The sequence below is a fragment of the Xyrauchen texanus genome, chromosome 27 (assembly GCF_025860055.1).
Source record: "Xyrauchen texanus isolate HMW12.3.18 chromosome 27, RBS_HiC_50CHRs, whole genome shotgun sequence".
In the NCBI taxonomy this organism is placed as follows: Eukaryota; Metazoa; Chordata; class Actinopteri; order Cypriniformes; family Catostomidae; genus Xyrauchen; species Xyrauchen texanus.
The window spans coordinates 21,046,131-21,070,748 of record NC_068302.1 but is presented as its reverse complement, the minus strand read 5'-3'; the positions used below and the strand labels follow the sequence as shown (position 1 = coordinate 21,070,748).

The 24,618-nt window shown below is 45.6% G+C and overlaps 1 protein-coding gene across 3 annotated transcripts in view; it reads left to right on the top strand.

Annotated features, from left to right (window-relative positions):
* Window positions 1-24,618, top strand: part of grid2 (glutamate receptor, ionotropic, delta 2) — a 661,023-nt gene that overhangs the window by 559,565 nt on the left and 76,840 nt on the right. For all 3 annotated transcript variants that reach the window (XM_052094053.1, XM_052094054.1, XM_052094055.1), the window contains exon 12: window positions 20,437-20,575. In XM_052094053.1, the coding sequence (XP_051950013.1) occupies window positions 20,437-20,575 (139 nt within the window). The remainder of the gene's footprint in view (window positions 1-20,436; window positions 20,576-24,618) is intronic.

The window sequence follows — 24,618 nt, the reverse complement described above, 5'->3', positions numbered from 1 at the left end:
AAGTTGTAAAACCTTGCGAAGGTGTTGGGTGTTGCCCAACCCGCGGCTCTACAGATGTCTGCTAGGGAGGTGCCCTTGGCCAGTGCCCACGAGGACGGAACACCCCTTGTTGAGTGAGCTCGGCCGTAAGGGTAGGGGCACGGCTCGTAAGGGGACAGAACCGTGGAATTACACACAGGGGAGTCCGAACAGGAGGCCTTCTTATTTTACCTATGGAGCCCCTATACCAGTACGGGGTGACCATCAGGGTACCCGCAGTGGCTTGGGTCGGCGAGTTCCTCCGCTGAACCGCGGACCCGGAGGGCTGGGGAGGAATCGACCAGGGGCCCGACTCGGAGTGGGGCGCCCTGGGAAGAAGGCGCACTACTTTACCTTGACGTCAGGAAAGGGCGCTGGGCGCAAGCAATCCACCCGGCCGGTCGGTCTTACGTGTTACCGAGTTCTACGGGCTCGGACCTGAGAAAACACGAGACGCAACCGACTCAACGCGGAGGTTGTAAAACCTTGCGAAGGTGTTGGGTGTTGCCCAACCTGTGGCTCTACAGATGTCTGCTAGGGAGGTGCCCTTGGCCAGTGCCCACGAGGACGCAACACCCCTTGTTGAGTGAGCTCGGCCCGTAAGGGTAGGGGCACGGCCTGGGTGTGATAAGCCAGTGTGATGGCATCGACAACCCAGTGGGCGAGCCTCTGTTTGGAGACGGCATTCCCTTTCTGCCATCCCCCAAAGCAGACAAAGAGCTGGTGTGCCACCCGGACCGGGAGGCCTCAGTTGTGACCAGGACGCGTCGGGACACCTGCTGCAGGGGCACTCCTGCCCATAAAAAGCAGAGGTCTTTTCAGGGTCGGAGTGTTTTGAGGCAGGCGGGGATGATCCTTACCCGATACGTGCCGCGGTGCCATGCTTGTCTCGGGACTCGAGTATGGAGCCAGTGCTGGAGTGGTCTCATATGCATCAACCCCAGCGGCGCGACCGCCGCGGAGGACGCCATATGCCCCAGGAGCCTCTGGAAAAGTTTTAGAGGGACTACTGTGCCTGGCTTGAAGGAAGGGAGGCAGTCCAGCACCGACTGTCATTGAGACTGAGTCTAACTCCAGCCCGAGAAAAGAGATGCTCTGAACCGGAGTGAGCTTGCTCTTTTCCCAGTTGCCCTGAAGCCCCAAGCGGCTGAGGTGCCGGAGCACCTGGTCTCTGTGTGTGCATAGTAACTCTCGAGAGTGTGCTAGGATGAGCCAGTCATCGAGGTAGTTGAGAATGCGGATGCCGGCTACTCGTAGCGGGGCAAGGGCCGCCTCTGCGACTTTCGTGAAGACGCGAGGGGACAGAGACAGGCCGAAGGGGAGGACTTTGTACTGAAACGCCTGGCCGTCGAACGCGAACCGTAGGAAGGGTCGGTGTCATGGCAGATTTGAGATGTGGAAGTACGTGTCCTTCAGGTCCACCGATGCGAACCAATCTAGATGCTGAACGCCATCCAGAATATTTCTCTGCGTAAGCATTTTGAATGGGAGTTTTAACAAGGCCCGATTGAAAACTCGCAAGTCCAGGATTGGTTGTAAGCCGCCGCCTTTCTTGGGTACAATGAAGTAAGGGCTGTAGAAACCCTTCCTCATTTCGGTTGGAGGGACGGCCTCTACCGCGCCCTTGGCTAAGAGGGTCGCGATTTCCGTGCGCAGGGAACTGGCGTGCTCGCCGTGTACTTCGGAAAAGCGGACGCCCCTGAAGGGGGGCGGGAGCCGGGCAAACTGAATTGCGTAACCGAGTCGAATGGTCCGGTGCAGCCAGCGTGATGCGTTGGGAAGCGAAAGCCACGCTTCCCAGCTCTGCGCTAGGGGCACCAAAGGGACGAGTATTTTGGACGTACCGGCGGGGCCTCGCAGCGGGCGGAACAGGTAATGCAGCGTCGGGCGGCTTCGTTGCGGCCTGAGGCTGAGGTGCTGAGAATAGACTCAAAGCACTTACCTTGCTCCGCGCGCCCGGCAGGGGGCGGGTTCTTGACTGAGGAGGAGGTCTGATGTTGGCGTCCTCTGGACTCGTCTGAACCGGCCGGCAGGGGGACAGTCGTGGGCATGCGGAAGGCGGGATCGCCGCGTCCGGTGTACTGGGACTGTTGTGATCTGAAAGCACATTGCCGTGAAAACGGCTTTTGCGGGCCAGGTGACCCAGAGGCAAAGGAAATAGCTCTTTTATTGAGAATGTGGGTACCACAGCCCCCATCAGGGGGTGTGGCAAATGAAAAAACAAAGGATTCTCCTCCCGGTCCTCCACCGGGGGACGGAGCAGTCTTACCACCTCCGGAGCTAACGTCTTCGGCTCTGGGTCGGCTGTCTCAGGAACGCTTGGGAGCCTTCCGGGTCCTGGAGGGGGTTCGTGAGACAGGGGGCGTGCGCCGCCTGCGGAGTGCTCGACGTTGGGGCAGAGAGCTGGGCCCGGGTTGAGGTGGAGCAGGAGCTGGTTTCCTCGCAGGGGGACGCCCTCGGCGGGCAGACGGGGCATGGCCCGTAGCGGCAGGTCCGCGGCGGGGCATGATGTGCGAAATGGCCTCCGTCTGCTTCATCACCGCGGAGAACTGTTGGGCGAAGTCCTCGACGGTGTCACCGAAAAGGCCAATCTGGGAGACAGGTGCGTCCAGGAAGCGGTTTTTGTCAGCCTCACACATCTCGACCAGGTTGAGCCAAAGATGGCATTCCTGGACCACTAGGGTGGCCATCGTCTGTCCGAGTGCCTGCGCTGTGGCCTTCGTCGCTCTCAGGGCGAGGTCGGTTGCTGAGCGCAGTTCCTGCAGCACCTCAGGATCAGGTCCACCCCCGTGCATGTTTCTGAGAGCTTTGGCCTGGTGGACTTGCAGGAGGGCCATCGCATGCAGGGCGGAGGCAGCGCGTCCAGCCGTAGTGTAGGCCTTCGCGTTAAGCGAGGATGTTGTCCTACAGGGCTTGGATGGGAGTACGGGGCGAACCCGCCAGGATGTAGGGCTACCGGGGCATAGATGGTGCGCAACTGCCCTATCAACGTGGGGAATCGCGTCATACCCGTGGCGCTCTCCGCCGTTGAGGGTGGAGAGAGTGGAGCGGGTGGCACCTAGACGAGCGGAGAGCGGGGCTCTCCACGTAGACGTCAGCTCATCATGCACCTCCGGTAAGAAAGGAACCGGGGGGATGCGAGGCCGCGAACGGCGCACTGCCCCCAGGAACCAATCATCCAACCGAGAAGGCTGTGGGGAGGATGGAGGGTTCCAATCCAACCCCACGCTCAAGGCGGCCCGGGCAAGCATGTCGGACATCTGAGCGTCGGCCTCAGCCTGGGCCTGCTGGCCCAAAGGCGGCAGTCCAGGGGAGTCCTCGGCATCAGACACCGCACTCTCCGATGCAGCGGCGAGCTCATCTGCTTCGGACTCGGGAGGATAGACAGCTGGGCCGTGAGGCGAGCCGCTATCGCCGCGAGCGTGGACGGAGACCAGCGAGCGTGTCGGGGAACGGGAGGTTCGCGGGGGGCTACCCGGCGAAACTGCACCCGCTGCCACCCTCAAATCACCCCCAGCGCCAACCGCACCGTCCTTAATTCCGTGGGAAGAAGGAGCAATGCGGGGTGCAGCTGGGGTGGCTTGCTTTCTGTTGAAAGCGAGCCGCGACCGCAACATGGTCATGGTCATGTTCTCGCAGTGAGAACATGAACCATCCACAAACGCCACCTCGGTGTGATCGCGGCCCAAACACACGAGACAGCGCCTGTGGCCGTCTGAAGCAGAGAGCACTCTACCGCATCCAGGAACGACACAGGGGCGGAAAGGCATCTTGAAAAAGACGCGTCCTTAGAAGGACGTTCAACGCCGCTGTGTTTGCTCTTTTAGAGAAAATTACTCTTTTAGTAAAAAACTCTTTTAATACACAGTGTGTGTGTACGTGTCTGCGCTGTCGAAGCGCTCAGGGGCAACAATGCACGCCGTGCACTGAGAAGGAGAAAGCCGCTGTTGTGCGCCGTCAAGATCCAACAGCATGCAGATCGTCAGAGGAATACAGGAACGTTTAAGTGGCGTGTAACTCTCAGCAAACTGCAGACAGACCATCGGCTCCGAAGAAATTTCCTGAATGAACTCCCGTATTTGCCCCGCTTAAATACCCGTATGTCCGGGGGCGGGGTATGCAAATACCGACTGCCAACTCCCATTGGCCCTTTTCAATAAGATCAGAGGTGAATATCGGCGCTCAAGAGAGACCCCTAGTGTCGCTTCTCCGACACAACGTGGAGAGAGCGACAGAAGGGGAACAGACAGTTAATATGATTTTTCCCCCTGCCAAAATCTGTTGTTATGATACCGTTCAGAGTGTCAGATATTGTGTAGTTAACTGTATTTAATGAAAATTACATACTATTGAATTGCTTTGAGCAAACATTGCAATTGTGTGTGTGGGCGGGTTATGTGTGGTTTTTGAGGACATTGTTTTAGGTTACAAACTGGTAATTAGAGGGGTATTATGCTATAAATGTTGTTTATGAGTACATTTCTAATGTCCCCATAATTCAAATTGCTCAAAAAACATACTAAACGATGTTTTATTGAAAATGTAAAAATGCTATAGTTCGTTCGTTCAGTATGAAAATCGTTATGTCTATGGAGAGTCCTCATAATGATAACTGCACCAACATGTGCGTGTGTGCATATATGGCCTCCAGACAGCATTTATCTTGAAGAAGTGAGGTGGAAGGTCTAGCCATTTCTAATAAGAAGCAAAAGCTTACTCGTTGTGATGAGTCGGGTTTAGCATTGCAATGTTATCAGAATTTTACATGAGCATTGTCAATGTCATTGAATATCTTTGATTTGTAGATATGATGTTTGCGAAACAGGCTATCCTCAAAAAATTACCTTGAATCATCTCAAAATGGAGTCATCCGAAAGTGATGAAAATTATGTGTTCTCACACTACTGAGGTGTAATAAATGACAGGCACATATGACAAAATAAAAGTTTTTTGGGCCACTCCCTGAGAAGGTTTGGTGGACAGGGTGAAGCATTGTGAGCAGTTTCTGATTTATTTAACATTTATCAGGCAGCAGCACATTCTCTCAGTCTGACATGCATTCTGAGCATCTTCGTTCCTTCACAGTTCACGTGCACAAAACCATTTATTCATATCAAAGAGAAAGTATAAGCATCAGACGTTATCACACGGTTAGCTAAAGTAAAATGTATTTTGAATAGGAAAGCTTGTTTGCTTTGGTGTTGTGCTTGCATTACTGAAAGTGGAGTGGTCTTTAATTGTATGGTGCATAATTGCCAAAATCGTTTCGCCCAATTAAAAAATGACTGAATCCATTTGACTAGGGAGTGCCATCTTAGGTAAGATGGCGTTAAGAGAAAGTACATGTTGGTCAGTTCCCTCTTAATCTATTGTCCCTTTGGGATGTCTACACTTAAACTCTTGCTCCTTTTCCTTTTCATCATCTTCCCCTGTGAATATGTTTCTTGCACCATATGCCTGAACCCAGCATGATAGCTTTTCCATCTTGCAAGTTTTAGCTAAAAAAAGATGTTTGGAGGTGCACCCCTCGGTTTGTTTACTTTTATTTTGTTCATTTACAGCATTGAAATTTCCGGAGTGGGTGCGTGGTGCGATAGCATTTCAGGAGTCGGGGTCGTGCTTCAGAGCATTAAACTGTATGCAAATTCATGGCAATATTTGCCTGCAAGTCTCATAATAGGATACTTGATGGCTTAAATAAATGTCAGCTATATACACATACATACACACACCCAAGCTTGGCAGGCCTGGTGTGGTGAAAATAAAATAAAGGTGACATGCTGCAGGGAGCCCTGCTCCAGCGAAACGAGTAACATGTTTTTTCTTAAGTTATTTATCGCAAGAGTGCTCATGGAAAGATAGGAAATAAATAAAAAAACTAACAGCACTCATCAGAAGCTACAATCTCCAGCTCTCAAGGTGCTGCAGAGATTTATGGCTTTACAAGTTAGCAATGTATAAACCTTTGAATGTTCAGCGCCAGTAGTTTCAAAGGGCTTATTTGAAGTTGCTTCAACTGCTGAGAGGCGGCAAATTTGAGAGGGAAATTTCTAGGCAGCTCTGAACATGAGTATAGTGTTCAAAACAGGGGGAAAAAATAACAACCTTATTTTACCATTTTTAAGGAACATTTCACACCAAATGCATAGTTGTCTTTGAACTGTTTATATATATATATGTAAAGCTGTTCAATGGAAAGGAGGAGGCGAGAACCGGCTTGGCAGTATAAATAATATTTTAATGATAAACTTAAACAAAAGACACAAACACATTCACATAGCAGACATGCCCGTAAACAATCTCTCTCTCCTGCACCATCTTCCGCAGTCGGCCTTTATCCCTCTCGGAGGCTTGATTAGCCTGATAAGGGAACGGGTGTGTAGAATCACCACCCGGCCCCACCCTCTGCCCTGCCACATTCCTCCCTCGTTCTCTCAGGCTGGAGAGCCCCTGGCATGACATACACCCCCCCCCTCCTTTCCCTGGGGAGGGGCGTGCCTTCCGCCCCGTCTGCCGGCAGGTCATCCCCGTCTACCTGGATGAGGGAGGGGACTAGGGGAGGGAAACAGAAATAAATAAAATAGGGGGGGTACTTCCTGTAACAGTGTAGTATGCCCCAAAAAAACACTGTAAAATTTAAGAGAGAGGGAAAAGGCCAAAGCGGAGCGACATTGAGAGAGAGAGATGAAAAAAAAAAAACGTACTCGCCGGTTCTCTGATACACCATCGCACAGTCCTCGATCACTCCTCCACCCTCTCAAGTGGACGACAGCCGCTCATCCCCATGCGGACCGGAGTCAGACCCACGACCCCCGGCCGACAGAACGCCCCTTTGCATTCCCGGCGACTCCTCTGCCCCTGGCAGCGGCCCTACCTCTCCAGGTGGTCGGGGAGTCACTTCCCTCCTCCCCTTGCGGACGGCAGTCTTCTTTCGACCCCTCCGCCTTTCTGGGGGATGGCAGGGCTCTCCTCCGCCCCTGGCAGTGGCTCCATCGCTCCAGGCGGTTGGGGAGTCCAGTCTATAGGTCGACCGATATGGGTTTTTTCAGGCCGATGCCGATCTTTTGAAATCCGGGTCGGCCGATGGCCGATTAATGCTGCCGATTTATTTTGGCCGATATGTGCTTGTTTTTAACCTCTTATTTGAACCTTTTATTTGAAAGATAAAATGTAACACAAATAATTACTTAAGATAGACAAAATTTCTCAACAAATACATTTATTGAACACTTGACCAATCTGCACTTGTACACTTAAATTAAAAATGCATAATGTAAAAACATATTGTATAAATAATGTATAACAAATATATTAAATAAACAAAGCAGGTGTTACGAACTGCTCCAAGACACAAAGGTTGAGATCCAAATGCAGCTTTAATTAAGGGGCAATCCAGACACGTAATCCAATATTCAGAGCATCCAAGAGAAGCACAGGCATAACTAGGGATGGGTATCGTTAAGGTTTTAATGGTATTACAAGTCTTACCAATACTGCTTATCGATCCAGTACTTTAACGGTATTCTTAACGGTTCTTTTTGTTATATATATATACAACCTCTACATATATATGTTCAGGTGTGGTCTAAAAAAAAATCTAATAAAGTAATCAATTGTAAAATAACACTGCATAGTTTATCATAGATAGATTAATGCTTATTAATGCAGAAGTTATTCATTCAAGAGCTGTAAGTGATTTTCTTGTGTTGTTTGATTCGCAGTAATGGCTCAAACGTCAGCATGTTTATTAGACTGCTTCCCCTTTAAGACCGAGTTCAGATCTAATAGGGTCCTGATGCACCATATTTTCTCCCAACTATTTCCATAACTACGTCCATTTAAGACATAAACTGTGTTTAAGTGAATCTCCAAGCCGGTCATTTTGACATATTTTTGTGTAGGCCTATAGTTGATTGTTTAGACGCGCACATGAAACCCAAAGTAGCCTATACTTTGCTTGTCTAGTTGCGGTCTGTTTCGGAGTGCGCGCCGCCTTGGGAACGGTATCTCTTGCGCTCTTTTTATTATTAAACGCGTCCTGCAATTTAGCAACAGTAGCTAGACTGCATTTTACAACAATCACCGATCGTGCTGATTCTGACGTTAAGTTTGATTTTTAGGGAGAAATGTCAGTGCACCGCTGTGAAGGGAAGGAATTTGTGCTAGACAGAATGCGGCTTATGTATAAATATTCTTTTTATAATCTTTGGAAGGCAAAATCTAAAATAAAATCAGACTAATATCACAGATTTAAAGTGTAAACAGGCTAGGTTTGAATGTTTAGTTCTGGCACTCATTAAGCAGGGCTCGTGTTGTGCTCGCTGTGGCACAGCGTGAGCGAGATCTCTCTCTCTCTCTCTCTCGCTGACTGTGAATAGCTAAATTGCATCACAGACAAATGGTTTCATATTATTATACATAGAAATGGCTGGCGAGATAAAATAACTTTCTCTTTATAGCAATAATAAATGTATTTTCTTAATTTCTCCAGTACCGACAGCAGAACCGATAACGTCCGAGCTTACCAAAGCCAGTCCTTCACTAGCCTATAGTGCGTTGGTATCTTTTTTTATTACTTATTTCTCTGAATTGAGTGACAACCCTCTCAAATATAAGACACACAAACAGAACAAATAAAAGTCTCAGATTCACTGTCTGTAATTGCAAAATTCTTGCTTACTTATTGTGACATGATAGCAACCCTTCTGCTGTGATAATGCAACTTCAACTACGCTATCAATATCCAAAGTAGCCGAACGTGATGTCGTCTATCGCGTTTGTCACGTTTTTTCTTGAAGTTAGCAGTAACATATCAAAAGTTTTTTTATTAAATATAAAGGAGTTATACAAATTGAATCCTTACCGTTTTCTCCAAGGAACTTAGCTCCTTCCTTAGGCACTGGATGAGGTCTGCTCACTCTAGAGGAAAATGACCCTAGGGGCAGCGTGCGTCGAACACGTGTTCCAAAACAACACTAGGCTGCCCACAGATGCGCCTGCCTAATAATTGGCTTGATATACTTGGATATTGGCCAATGCCAATTATGTTAAAAAATGCCAAAAAACGACCGATTAATCGGTCGACCTAAAGTCCAGTCCCCAGTAGCCTCGCGGATGGACGGCAGTGTCGAGGACTCCGCGACGGGTATCCCTCCTCCTTCCCGGATTCCGGCATCAGTGTAAAGCTGTTAAATGAAAATGAGATTTCCTGAGAAATGCAAGCTTGTAGTACCACCTGTTTACTCCAGAGGGCAGTAAGTGAAATTTCAGCTGTATGAGCAATGCGCAGTTTATACAGTGAAGAAAACACTTCAGTAGGCAAAACAACACAAACATGCGTTACATTCTTGCGTTCAAAACACTTGAAGGATCGCAAATGCGATCTAAGGGATCTCAAGATGTGTTTAAAGATTGAGTGTTAAACTATATTTAACTTGACACAGTGTCCTAAACATTTTATTTTTATGACGCAAAACATCTCTGGTTATATGTGTAACCCTAAAAAGTGGAATGAGATGCTGCACTTTTGCTAAGCGCTATGGGGAACAATCCTAGTTGTGACCGAGCTGAAATAATGTGTGTAACATGTCAATGAACATTGACTGGAATTTATAGCCTCGGCTGATGTAATCAATAGATGCACCTGCGGCCAGGCTATAAATGGATACATCACCAGGTGTCGTCAGATACTTCTTTTTGAAGAGCAGTCCTGGGACATCCCAGTGCGGCAAAGAAGCGCAGCATCTCGTTCCACTTTTTTCAGGGAACAAGGCTTACACATCTAACCCGAGATGTTCCCTTTACAAAAAGCTTCACTATGACGCTGCGCTTTTGCTAAGCGCTATGGGGAACGCAATGCCCACGCCACCGCACTGGGGGCTGTCCAGACCCCTACGGTTGTGCAGTGTACTCAAAAAAACACGAGAGGTCTCAGACATGAGCTAGAAATGTCGACTCAAGGGCATAAGAGCCCGGAGTAACATAAACATCTAAACCATAAAATTTTGATGAATGTGTGCGGAGAGAACCCTATCGCAACACAAACTTGTCATAAAAACTGATGAATGTGAGTGGAGAGGACCAGCCTGCCGCATCACAAACTTGTCCAGACATGAGCTTGAGATGTCGACTCAAGGGCATAAGAGCCCGGAGTGGCAGAACATCCAAACTATAAAAATCTAATGAATGTGTGCGGAGAGGACAACCTGCCGCATCACAAACTTGCTGCAGAGGGAGACCTCTAGCCAAGGTTTTAGAGGAGGAGAGCCCTCTGGTAGAGTGCGCCCTAAAACCTACTGGCGAAGCTTGATCGTGCGCCTCATAGGCCCGGGAAATAATGAGGATGCCTATTTGAGGGCACCCCGCCCACCAAGCCGTGGCAAACCGCAGTGGCCACATAGAACCTGGCAGTGGCAAGGCAAGTGCCCGCTGACTGTTCTTTCTACAGAAAATCCAGAACTGAAGCAAACTGGCAGTTAGCTGGTTCTGTAATATGAACTTTAGTAGAAGGAAACGCATGCAGGTGCATTTGTGCTATGTATGGGGGGGCTGGGCGACTCGAGGACAAGTAGAGGAGACATTGCGCTATCAACAGAAGCGAAGCAGTCCTCTTCTGCCCTGTAAAATCTACCCAGATCAGTTCCAAGTGGAGGGAGCCCTAGCACTTGAAATGGTCTCGATAACCTCAAGAGAAAACCCTGTGAACATCATTTGGTACCCTCAGGGGCCAGACATGAAAGGTTTCACAATTCGGGCCAAGGATGAGAGGGTCCTCCCTGTTCGGAAATACAGCTGATAAGAACGTGGGTCTCCTTGATGATTTATGTAAGAGGCTACCGCTGTATTGTCCACCCGCACCAAGACATTGCAGCCTCAGGAGGAGGTATTTCAGGGCCAGAAATACAGCCGTCAACCCGTGACTGTGACAACCGAGCTGACGACCCTCCTATCCCCTTAAGCTGGACGACCACTTAAGGCCGCTACCCCGCCCATCAGGGAGGAGTCTGTCGTTAGCAGCCTGCGACAACAAGACGCACCTAGAGTGGGACCCAAGGCAGAAAACCGGGGTCTGAACCACATAGAAAGGGAACAAAGCCTGAGGCTCCTAACCCTTATTAGCCTAGGGGTTTTGGCCCTTGGAAGAAATCCCCTGGCTTTGGGCCACAACAAAAAGGTCTCATGAGCAGAAGGTCCAGAGAGATCACCGTGGACACGGTCGCCCTGAGACCCGGAAATCGTTGATACTGATAACAGTGCAACCTTGACCTAGCCTGACTTTTCTCAGGGTGATCTGAGTGGACTCAATCCTAGTGGGAGACAGTTGTGCCCGCATGCGATGCCCCGATAGACAGTGTTCTGAGTGGGAGAGAGGACGCTTTTCTTGGCGTTGAGCCTCAACCCCAGAGAAACAGATGAGCTAAGACAATGTCCTTGTGCTGAACTGCCAGTTCCTGGAACTGCGCTAGTATCAGCCAGTCGTCTACATAATTCAGAATGCAGATGCCCCGGAGTCGCAAAGAGCCAGCGCTACATCATGCATTGTGAATGTGCGGGTAATAATGGCTAGGCCGAGGGAAAGAACCTGACACTGGAAGACTTCGCCCCCGGAAGCGAACCTCAGGAACTTTCCATGATGTGGCAGAACTTCTAAATGAAGTATAGAAGTGCGTCATAAGATTGATGGTGACCAGCCAAACGAGTTGTAGGGCTTGAGACACGACCGTCTTGACAGGCATCATCTTGGACTTGAACACCCACGGGCAGTTCAAGCTTTAAGATCTAAGTCAGATGCCACCCCTCACCCTCCATGGGAAACGGGAAGTATTTAGTGTAATAACCTAACTCTCTCTCTGGAAGGGGAACACATACCATGGCCCCTTTAACCAGGAGATTAAATTTTTATTAATTTTTTACATAAAAAAGAAATCCGGTTTACGGTAGTGAGAACACGCCATTGAAAAACGGAAAAGCGGAGAGTGAATTAAATCCTGACGCCCTTATAAGGCCCACAGAAAAGAATATATCTGGCAGAAGTTTCCACGCTGCCAGGATCTCTGAGATGGGTATTATATTTTAAAACTTCCTGTTGAGGGGTTGTCGAGTGTTTCACGTCCTGAATAAAATGCAGGAACAGCGAAAACACCCAATTTTGAGGTTCGAGGGGGTACCGGGAGGGGTGAAGTGAAGCACGCACCCCGTCCCGAGGGGAGCTACCCCCTAATCTAGGCGCAAGACCGTCAGGGTTTTCTCTTACTAGAAATTATGGTCATGAGGTCTTGCTTCAGGGGCTGGCGAGGGCAGCGAGACTGTCCCCAATCCCTTGGAGGAGGAGCACAACTCGCCATGCTTTGCTTTTGAGCCTCCCTTCAGACAGGACCGACGCGGGTCTGAGGCTTGCTCGTCAAGCGCAGAACCCACACTCAGGTCGTCCAGGAGGTCAGCCTGGTACGCCTGTAAAACAGCATAGTGTGCAGAGCAGCACCAGCCTGACCTGCTGCTTGATAAGCCCTTCCCACTAAAGTAGAGGTTGTCCTACAAGGCTTTGAGGGGAGAGAGGGCTCCTTAATTGACGTTGCCGAGCCCGGCAAGAGATAGCCCGCAAGCGTCTCTCCGACCGGCGGCATCACTGAATACCCCTGTGCCTCAGCACCCACGATAGTCGAATATAATGACGTCGAGGGTATGTGAACACAGGAAGAAAATATTAAATATTTTTTATTTTATTTTTAAAAAAAAATTTTTTTAGGGGTTCCTCCATGAGCGAAAAAGCTTCATGGAGGTTATCAAAGAAGGGAAGGGACTCATGAGGCGTTCCCTTTCTTAGACTGGAAGATAAAATCTATCCCCTAATTTGGAGGGTTTGGGGGTCTCTTTTTCACGTGGCCAGTCCAATCTGGCAACCGCAGTAACAACATCGAGCAATTCCTCCGTAGATTTTTTATCGCGGACGGAAAGCTCGGAGGCGGGAAGAGAATCGCGAACAAACAAAACAAACAGAGCAAAAACTTGCATCGTTTGCGGCTTTCAGTCATTCTCTCTCTTTTTTTATATATATATATATATAATATTTTCTAAACAGAAGAGAAAAGAGAAAAAGGTTCACTGCACTCTGCCTAACAAATTCTAACTCCTAACAGAGGAAAGAACGTTTTGACAGGGTTTGTAAAACACACAGACACAGAATCGCTCTGAAAAAAGAGTTTCTGACGACAGCTGGTGACGTATCCATTTATAGCCTGGCCGCAGGTGCATCTAATGATTACATCAGCCGAGGCTGTAAATTCTGGTCAATATTCATTTGACGTGTTACACTCATTATTTCAGCTCGGTCACAACTAGGATTGTTCCCCATAGTGCTTAGCAAAAGCACAGCATCATAGTGAAGCTTTTTGTAAAGGGAACACCCGAGACGTCTGACATAGGTGTAAATTGACGGGCCCTTAGACAAGCCCTCATAATAAATCTCCAACTGATTGACAAATTCACTTGTGAAATGGATTGCTGTGAACTGTATGCCAATGATTGACTTATGATCAGTAATATGGTAATAAACAATACATTGTATTCTAAAGCCTCTTTTTGTATGGCCTTATCAATGATTAACTGTTCTGCTACAGGAATGTAAAGCATTTTAAAGATCTGAATATATATATATATATATATATATATATATATATATATATATATATTTTTTATAGTTAAAGATAACTATGTATAATTATATATTGATATAAATATAATCATTATATATTGAGTTGTTTTATGAGGGGCATTCTCAGCAAATATTTGTATATGCGATTACATGCGATTAATCGCGATTAATTAATCGGGACACCATGTAATTAATTTGATAAAAAATTGTAATCGAATGACAGCCCTAATATATATATATATATATAAACCACAAAAATATGAGAGAATTCAACAACATAAATCAATGGCTGTGTTTTGGGTGTGTGCTCAAATTCTTTCTGACTAATAAAAAAAAGAAAAGAAACCTTTTCTCTTCTCTTTGAAGGAATGGTTCACTCGAAAAAAACACGGTGACCAAGGACAGAGGGCCCTCTGCCCAAGGAAGACACGGTTAACAGCGGGCAACCACACACGGTAACCTAAGGAGACAACCATCACACGTGGAGAACTTACCTCAGTATGGGGACCTAAGTGACGCATGTACTGGGGCGGCGGCGAGCCTCTTCGAAGGCTTGTCGGCTGCTGGGCTAAGGAGGATGAACTTCCAGGGTTCACACTTTTTGCAAACGCAACTGGGAAAAGAGCGCACATCTTCGCCTCAAGGGAGGGGAAAGGCGCTGTACGCAAGCGGTGCACCTGGCCAGCTGACCCAAACTTACCTGTTTGTGTCACCTGATAACACACTGGGTGAAACTGGCACAACCCTGAGGTTATGAAACCTTGCAAAGGTGTTAAGTGTTGCCCAGTCCACAGCTCTACAGATACTAGAGAGGTGACACGGAACAATGCCCAAAAAGCCGCATCACCCCTGGTAGAATGGGCTTGCAGACCAGCAGGGTGCGGCGCATGCTGGGCATGGAATACCATAGTGATGGCCTCAATGACACAGTGAGCGATCCTCTGTTTGGAGACAGCGCTTCCTTTCTGCTGTCCACCGAAGCAGACAAAGAGCTGCTCTGAGCTTCTAAAGCTCTGCGTGCGATCCAAGTAGATGCAAAGAGCACGTACCGGACACCGCAATGCCAAGGCTGGGTCTGCCTCCTCCTGGGGCAGCGCTTGCTGGTTCACCACCTTATCCCTGAAAGGGGTCGTGGGAACCTTGGGCACATAGCCCGGTCAGGGTCTCAGGATGACGTGATAGTAAGCCAGACCGAACTCCAGGCTTAGTTCGCTGACAGAGAACGCCTACAGGTCCCCTACCCTCTTGATGGAGCTGAGCACCGTCAGGAGGGCAGTCTTTAAAGCGAGCACTTTTAACTCAGCTGACTCAAGGGGCTCGAAAGGAGTGGTCCTGTGAGGGAACGAGGTGTGGCCTGGGGGGATTTATCCTCCTCACGCCTCTCAGGAACCTGACGATCAAACCGTGCTTCCCTAAATACTTACCCTCCACTGCATCGGCCACATACACTTTCAAGGTGGAGGGAGACAGCCGTCCCTCCAACTTCTCTTGCAGGAATGAAAGGACTGATCCTACTGTGTATCTCTGGGGGTCTTCGCCTAAGGAAGATTACCACATAGCACACAGATGACACTTCAGGCCATAGAGGCACCTTTTGAGGAGGCCCTAGCCTGAGTGATCATGTCTACCACTGCAGACGGTAGGCCTATTAAGTCTTCCGCATCCCATCCATGGGCCAGACATGGAGATTCCAGAGGTCTGGTCGCGGGTGCCAGATGGTGCCCCGTCCCAGAGAAAGAAGGTCCTTCCTCAAGGGAATTTGCCAGAACCAAGTCCGGGAGGGCCAATAAGGGATCACTAAGAGGATCTTCTCCTCATCCTCCATGACCTTGCACAAGGTCTGTGCAAGTAAGCTCACTGGGGGGAACGCATATTTGCATAGCCCCAGGTGACAGGTGTGTGCCAGGGCATCTGTGCCGAGGGGAACCTCGGTCAGAGAGTACCAAATCGGAAAGTGGGAGGATTCTGGGAAAGCGAACAAGTCTACCTGTGCTTGGCCGAATTGACTCCAAATCAGCTGGACCGCCTGAGGGTGGAGTCTCCACTCTCCCCTGAGCGTAACCTGCCACAACAGCGCGTCCGCTGTGACATTCGACGAGAGTGTAGGTCACCTTAGCGGTTGATGTATGCATTGCTGATGACCCTGTGTTATTCTTGCATATCAACGGCAATAGCCTCCTCAGGGCAAGTTGTACCGCCAGCAACTCAAGGCAGTTGAAGTGCCAACACACTTGTAGGCTGGTCCTAGGGCCGGAGTCTGAGTGCCCATTGCATATGGCGCCCCAGCCATGCTGGGAGCATCTGTCGAAACCACGACTTGCCTGGGGACCTGGCCTAGGGGAACTCCTGCCCATAGGAACGCTATGTCTGTCCAGGGGCTGAATAACGTATGTGCCCTGGTGCCATGCTCGTCTATCGACTCGGGGCTGTAGCCAGTGCTGAAGTGGTGCATGCATATGCATGAGAGATAAGACATGACCTCTTTAAAGCAAGTGTTGCAGATCCCATCATTTATAATGTTTGGACAGAAATCTCCTGACCTTGCTTGGCCTTTCTATATTCCTTATATATTATATAGATTTAATTTAGCATTTTTCTACCGGCAGTGGAATTCAGCTCTATGTGAATCAACCTCTCGGCTCTGAAGAAAAAGTCTGAATGAACGGTTGCGAGCCAGCTCCTTTTATACCCATATGTCCGGGGGAGAGATGTTTAAATTCCACTTTTTTCAAAGCTCAGAGGTGATTGGGGCTCCAAAGAGTGACTCCTAGTGTCACTACAACAACACAACATCGAGTGAGTGACAGATAGGGAACCAGTCATTCCTCCTAAGTCTTTCCACATTACCATTTTTAACTAATTGCACTACCATACTCACATCATAGCTAGTGCTGTATTTTTTCTTTTCTTTTCTTGTATTTTATCTTCCTGTCTTTCAAGTGCTGGTGGGTATGAAAATGTTGATTGGCTTTATTTTGTTAATTTTGTTCAAAGAGAACTCTTTCAGATTTTGTTTTTGTTTGTATGATAATTTTCCTCTCACCAATTTGCTCACCTATTTTTTTTAAATAAATTTCAGCGTTTTATTGTGAAACTAAACAACTAGGGTTTGTAGTCATCAGAAAAATATTCAGATATTGTACTGCCTCAGGGCATTTGCATTTATTTATACAAAAAGAACAGCAATATGGTGGACTTTTAACTTTTAAAATCTGCTCGGAGCTGTCCGGTACCGTGCCACCATCGCCTTTAAAAAGGAAATCTGAAGGATACCACCATGATTTGAGAGATGCTGTATCACACCAGAACACATCCAGCTGAAGCTGGAGCTTCTTGGGGATCCTCTGAAATTTCCTCAAATTAAAGTCCATAATTTCTGTGGATTAAATAGCAGATGAAGGAACAATTGCCCATAAAAGAGGACACTCCCTTATTTTAAAGTCTTTAGGGTCTTTTTAGTATGAGAACCCGAGAATGATGATTAGAAGAAATGTGTGGGCTAACTCGCTTTCATGGATTTGTTTGCTTAAATTAAAACAGCACCAAGTTTGTGTGAAGCAGAGAGTACACAGCCTGAGGGACGTATGTGCATGAGTCATCTAAAAACTTTCTTTAATAAGACAGCTCATCTCTGTGCACACCTGCAGATATAGAGTTGTCAGATACACTTTTTGATTGCTGAAATGCTTGGCACTTACCACGCAAGTCTCCAGTGATACAGAAAGCCACGAGGATAGATGGGACTAATTTTTAATGGTTCTCAGTGTAGCTGCAAGCCTTGAATTTTGTAGATTCATCATTATTGTGGTGTGCAGTACTTCTTAGAGAAGGCGTTGTGGAATTAGAGGGATCAGAAACACAGAATAAACAGACATGTTTTTGCTCTGACAGTGGTGACTGGAGAAATTTAGATTTGACATCACAACTCATGGGCAGTCTCAAAGTGAGATTTTCCTCCACTAATGTCACAGTGGTTTGGGTCTTGCATACCCCCACCCTCTTTTGTGCTGCATGCTTCCATTCCTTCTAAGTCATTAAGAACACTACAGTACACAACACTAATAGAGATCAAGCCATTTTTATACTGCCCAAATTCCCAGGCAACACATGTTGTCATGTTTAGATGTGTTTTTGTTCATATTTTGATTCCATGTCTTTTATTTTTAAAAGTTTAGTTCCTGATTCCCTTGTCATGTCATGTCCTGTTTTCTCTCCATGTTCATGTGTCTTGTTTTCATTGGTTTATTTTTCTTTACGTTATTATCAGTTCTAGTTTGTCATTGGTTTAGTTTATTTGTCTTGTTTTCTTGTTTAGTGTTCGATCATTGTTTTATGTTCCCCCATGTCATGTATTTAAGCCCTCATGTTTACCATTGTCCTTTGTCTAGTATTGAATGTAAATGTAACTTTGTTGTTTTGTTGTTTTGTTTAGCCAAGCCAAGCCATGTTTGTGTTCATGTTTTGTTTTTTTAGTCAAGTTAAATCAAGTCTAGTTTATGTTTTGTTTTCTGGATTTCACTTTTCTTAAAAAAAACTACACTTGGGTTCTTACATCATCATCTTCATCATTGCAAGCTTTCGGTCAGTAACCCAGAGCCTTAACAGCTGAGCCGTTGTTTTCTTGTTTAGTTTTCTGTTTGATCATTGGTTTATAATCCCCCTTGACATGTAGTTAAACCATCATGTTTACCATTGTCCTTTGTCTAGTATTGAATATGAACATGTATGTGAATGTAACTTTGTTGTTTTGTTTAGCCAAGCCATGTTCAAGTTAAATCAAGTCTAGTTTATGTTTTGTTTTTGGTTTCTGGATTTCACTTTGCTTAATAAACTGCACTTGGGTTCCTACATCATCGTCTTCATCATCATCATTGCTGCTGTAGCCCATCATTCTCAAGGCTCAAAATGTTTTTACATTCTGAGACACTATTCTGCTCACTACAATTGCACAGAGTGGTTATCTGAGCTACCATAGCCTTTCTGTCAGATCGAACCAGTCTGGCTATTCTCCGTTGATCTCTCTCATCAACAAGGCATTTCCATACAGAGAACTGCAGCTCACTGGATGTTTTTGGTTTATGGCACCATTAAAGTACTTGGCAGTTACAGAAATATTCAAACAAGCCCGTCTGGCACCAACAATTAATAATAATAGTTCAGGTATTCATAATAATGTGCTCAGTGAAGGCGGGCTTACATGGTGTAATTTTCGGCTGTTGTGCGATCTCCAGACCGATTCTTTCTAGTCGGGAGAGATCACGTGGAAATCATAGATACTCATGTGGTCCCGGCTCGGCTCGCATCGTGTGAGAAGCATTACAAGCGGAGCCGATTACATCACTGGGAATGATTCTACAGAAATGCCCTGCTGTTCTATGCACTTCAAACAAATAATTTGCCATACGGGTTACACTAGAAAACAAACTTTATCTCTCTGATGGACAGAGTTTTCAAATGTCTGTCATGGTCTATTTTTATTCGTCATACTTGCATTCGTTTCAGTTCTAGGGTGATATTTAGGGGGATATAGCATCTGTTATAATTGTATATGCACAAAATATTGATAGAAGGATATGTGATAGAAGATTTTTTTAACACTCCAAGAGGGTCTAGTGAAACAAAGGACTTCTAGGTTGAAAGTTCTACTTATCAACCTCTGCGCTAAAACAATTTTAAACTTTGCTGTGTGCGGCTTTAAAGCACATTCGCATGGACAACACCATGCAGATCTTCTTCAGAATGTCTGCTATCAACATGCAGTGACACATATGAGAAGGACGTAGTCTTTCTAAAATAATTACTGTACTTTTATAATTGATGATACTGTAATAATCTCACCTGTAGTAAGTCTGTCTGTCCTCTTGTAAGATATTAGAACATTCTGAATGTGAAAATTTATTTTACTTCTTTTTTATGTGTAAATTGCACGTGAATTTAATGAATGAGTGGACATATCCTATGTTTTAGCATAGTGAGTGGAGTTTTCAGATGATCCCTTATATCTGCGAAAACAAATGTCTAACGTCAAACTAACTTTGCCCCGCTGTCTAAATCTAACACTGAATAATACAGGTAGCCTACTCCACTAGAATAACTCAGAATTCTGCAACTAAATGTCATGTTTGCGCTTAAATTAAATCCAAGTATAACTGACAGAAATGGTGCGTGAATTTTTGGCACTTTCTTTTTAATCTTGTACATTTTGTGCACTTTAATTATCATGCAGTAACTGACAGCAACACACTGACATTATGATTGATGTATGCAGTCATAAAATCACACACCCTCCCTTCGAAATCTGAATCTGTCAAATGTTAAACAGCATTTGTAATAAGTAACCTTTTTTATTATTTTTATTTGCAGATAAGTTTTCAGCTAATGCAGCACCCATGCCAGTTTTCCTTTTTATTACTAATTCGCAAGCAATGAGGAATTAAAGCACTGTCCTCCTCTGGCTTTATGTCTTATAATGGTAAATAGCGTGGAAATTCGTGCGATTCCTCCGGAATTCATTAGGTTGTAAAATTGTGTCGTGTACAATTGCACCTGTACGATTTTCAGATAAACTTGACTCGTAACGTGTGCAGGGGCTCACGGCCTCCCGTGTGTCAGAACTTGTACCGTGTACGCCCAACCTGAGTGTATCAATTGAATGCCATACCTGAATTTTATCAAACAGTCCTCAGTGTTAAACCTTGCTCAAAAAAGACAAAATAAATGAAACAACTTTTTTGTTTACTCACTCTTTTCTCCTGTTGCCTCTGTAGGTGGCGATGTGCCCTACACAACTCTGGCCACAAGGATGATGATGGGAGTTTGGTGGCTGTTTGCTCTGATAGTCATCTCCTCCTACACAGCAAATCTGGCTGCCTTCCTCACCATCTCCCGCATAGAGAACTCTATTCAGTGAGTGCACAAATGTATTCCAAATTTCTTTCATTTTGCTTTAAATACAGTAATCATACTTACAAAAACAAAACAACATTTAAGATGTAAAAATGTTGTTGTGGTAGTAGGTTTTAGTGTTGATTAAACATTACTAAAAAAAAAATAAGCTGTGATTTTCAGGCAGCATTGATTAAGTTTGGAGAGGAAGTGTATTAATTTAGTACTATTCATCAAACAAAATGAAATGTCCCTCCCTCTTCCAAGTTTCAAAGTAATGAATTTCAACAGAAATAATTAGTTGATTAATTCAGTTATACCCTTGACACAAAACTCAAATACAGTTTTTCTACTCACAGGCAAGTAAACATGCGCTTAGTTCTGCTGACAGGCTATGTGTAAATAAATACGCATGAGAACCCAACACAAGATTCATGGCACTCAGACTGCTTCACAAATCAGTTAACACTGTGTACGTGTACGTTTACGATTAGGACTTCTCATGGGGGCATGCAAGATCACTTTTTAATTTCCTGAGGCACAAATAAGATCTGTCATTCCATTGAGATATCATCAGATATCTATGCACTGGTGAATCATTTAAACTGCCTGGCTGAGCGCACGGAGTCCAGAGGAGCACAACACACTTATCCAAATGCAAACCCACCCCAAACCCTGTTTGTTTACGGTGGACCATGTCATTCCCTTCTCTCTGCCCACTGTGAGACCTCACCAATCCAGTGCGGTCCCTAATAGCACACATACATCACCCAGACATCTGTTTGTTGTGTGTGTTTACATCTGGAAGATGTATTTTTAACGTTGTTTGCTCATCTGCAATACGTCTATAAGAAGTATGTCTCGGACGTCAATAAGACATTCAGCAGATGTCTGTGAGATGGTTATGATTTAAAATGTTTGTAAATCTGATCTTTTTATGATGTTTAGCAGATGTTAATTAGATTGTGATACTTCCCAGATGAAAAGAAGAAAAGGCATCTTGGAGATGTACATGTGCTATCTGGGGTTATTTTTCTAATTAAATTTAGCGATCCCTAGCTGTCATAGATTTAAATGTGAAGTGTGTAATTTCTGTGCCGCTGGTGTCACCAAGTGGAATCGCAAAAATAATTACTGTTTGCAAACAGGTGTCCCAAACACTCCCTCCGTCTTCCACTGGTCAGAAAATAGATAGTCCTGTGTAGGGGATCTAAAAATTATATCCGGTGAAGACTTTTATTTTGATTTTATTCTTTGCCTTGGGCGGCGCCATTATAGGTGTGCAAAAGAGAACGGTGAGACGGTGAAGAAGTGTTTGACGCGCTAAAGAAGAGTGTGGTAGTTTTCGGGGAATTTACGATGTTAAAACGTTAACACGTTATGTTAGACCCGCGAAATACACTAGTCACGTTATGTTGTCCCTGAGTCTCCGTTTGAGTTAATGAGTGTTTGACGAGTGAAGGTGAAAGAAAGTTTTCTCCCGCGTCCATGCGTGAGGCGGAGTGATAGGCTTGATAACGTGCAATCAGTTGCCATCAGTGGAGTTAAAATACTCTCGTCTTAGTTTTGTGTTTTACATACAGTCTTTGTTTTATTGGTTCAAACGAACTTAAAACCGCAATGGATGCTGTCGCTTATCGTGCGAAGTAGGGTTGTGTCATTGTTCGATCTTCTCAACGCGCCACTCAGCTGGGATTGTGGGCCTCGTTGGATCAAGCTGCTGTCGTCAGGATCACGAGAAACAATCACTGAGGGTTATTGAGTCGAGAGATATTACCCTGCCATCCATTGGTCATCGTTCAGCACCTCATCCACAACCAAAGAGGGGTGATGTACATTATTTTCCCATTTTCTACCGATTGCTGGTAAGCAAATCATCTCTCTGTGAGTAATAACAGAACTTGAGTTGAGTCAACATCCATTTGTTGAACTGTGATTAGTGTGAATCGCCCAGCTAAAAGGATTCATACGCTCCATTTTTGTGTGCATTGATGAACATTTTGAATCGTGAATTCGTGAATGGACTGAAACACATTTTTTCCATTGTTTTGTCCTGGATTCGACGGTGAACTCATTTTTGAACTGAAGTTAAAGTGATCTTTTTGTTTTTTTTAAATGTGAATTTAATTAAACTTTTGAAGTGAACTTAGGCTATTCAAAAGTGTGAGGTAAATGTTTATGTGAAACCTTTTCAGTGTTGTAAAGTACACTAATTGTTACTTTGTTTGAGAACATCTGAAACTGACACGGAGTTGTTAATTTTCATATTTTATTCATTTATACATTTTTATTTCATTATTGCTGTAATTGGAATTTAAATTGATTCACTTTTCCTGTGAAAACAAAAGATAGCCTACTTTTAATTTAATTAGTATAAATAAATGTTTTTGTTAATTAATCGTAAATTGTCTCAAGTCACTTATACTAAGGAGTGGGGGCGTCTTACCTATATTGTTAGATCCGGTGAGGGTGGGTTTTTGCAGTCTACTACACATACTTTCTGAGTTTTCTGCACACGCACATTTCAGGTGGCTGCCATGTACTGAGTAAATCCTGGAGCCAGCCGCACCTCATCTTAAGCATTTAAAAGTGCAACACTATAGGTGCAACATACAACTAACCGTTGTACAAAGACTAAAAGTATTGGGTGGGGGGACTAAGATCCTGTTGCTCACTCAGTCTTCCTTAGTTAAGACCCGTATATTTCCCCCACAAGGCGGTGGCATACTTCCCGCCGCTACATATTGGCGTCACGAACAGGATAAACTTGCAAGCATTCTAGTCAAGTACACGTTCCTAGTCTTTGAGACTACACAATGGCTGAACTGGAAGAATTAAAGAGTCAGTTTGCTGAAATGCAAAGACGGTTCAATGAGCAGGCAGGGACGTTAGACCAGGCCAGAGCCGAACAGAGAGAAGCGCTTTCTCTTGCTAAAGCTGTTATTGATCAACAGGCCGCCACTCAGAGAGTGCCATCTACTGTTTACATCCCAAGAGACCGTAAACTCCCAGAGTTCAGCGGATGTCGGTCTAAGCCGGGTGAATTGAGTATAGAAGAATGGATAAACTCAATGAAATCCGCCTTTAAAGTGATGAAAATTCCAGAAGAAGACAAAATTGAATTTGTTAAGCAGTATTTAAAAGATGAAGCTAAAATGACAATTAAGTTTATGCTCAACGGGAAAGAAAAGTCAGTGGATGAGATCTTTGATGCTTTAGACCAGACTTATGGGGATAAACTGCTCATTGGCAGCAGACTTAAAGAGTTTTATGACCGCAAACAAATGCCTGGAGAAACCATTCGCTCTTATGCTTATGACTTGCAGGAGAAGCTGAGTATCATCCAGAACCAGGAGCCTTCTAGAGTTCCTGATGCCGATGGTGTATTGAAAGAACAGCTTGTGTTAGGCCTCAATGATGACTCACTACGACGTGAAATGAAGAGGAGAGTCAAAGCTGAGAAGAACCTGACATTTATCCAGCTTATGCAGGAAGCTATTACTTGGTCGGAAGAAGAGGAAGTGCAAGCTCCAAGCAATCTGAGAAGCAATACTCGTTCACGGGGTGTCGTTCACGCTACCACTGTAAAAGAGAGCTCTTCTACCCCTCTCACACTGGAGGCGCTTCAGGAAATGATTCAACAGATAGCTGCCCAACAAGAAGAACTTTTTCAGATGGTGAATAACAAATAGAAAGTGAAGCCTCTAGAGAAGGATGGCAAAGCAAGAAGTGCACCTTTAAAAGACAGTGAAGGAAGATACATCTGCTATACATGTGGTAAGCCTGGGCACACTAGTCGATGCTGTTCTCATAGCAGAGAAAATTAAATTGGAGTGCAACCTCTGAAATACAAAGTGGAGAAGGAAAAGGCAGATGACAAAGATACGTCAGTGCTGGAGAGTTCAGGTCCGTCTGTTATTAGAAGTCACACTGCAGACTGTGATGCAGAGAATGTTTCCAAGACCCTTTGTCAAAGTGCTTTTGGAGATTGTATGTCCATTGAAGTGAGGATTGCTGGTATCAGAACCACTTGTCTCCTAGACACAGGGTCGGAAGTGACTACT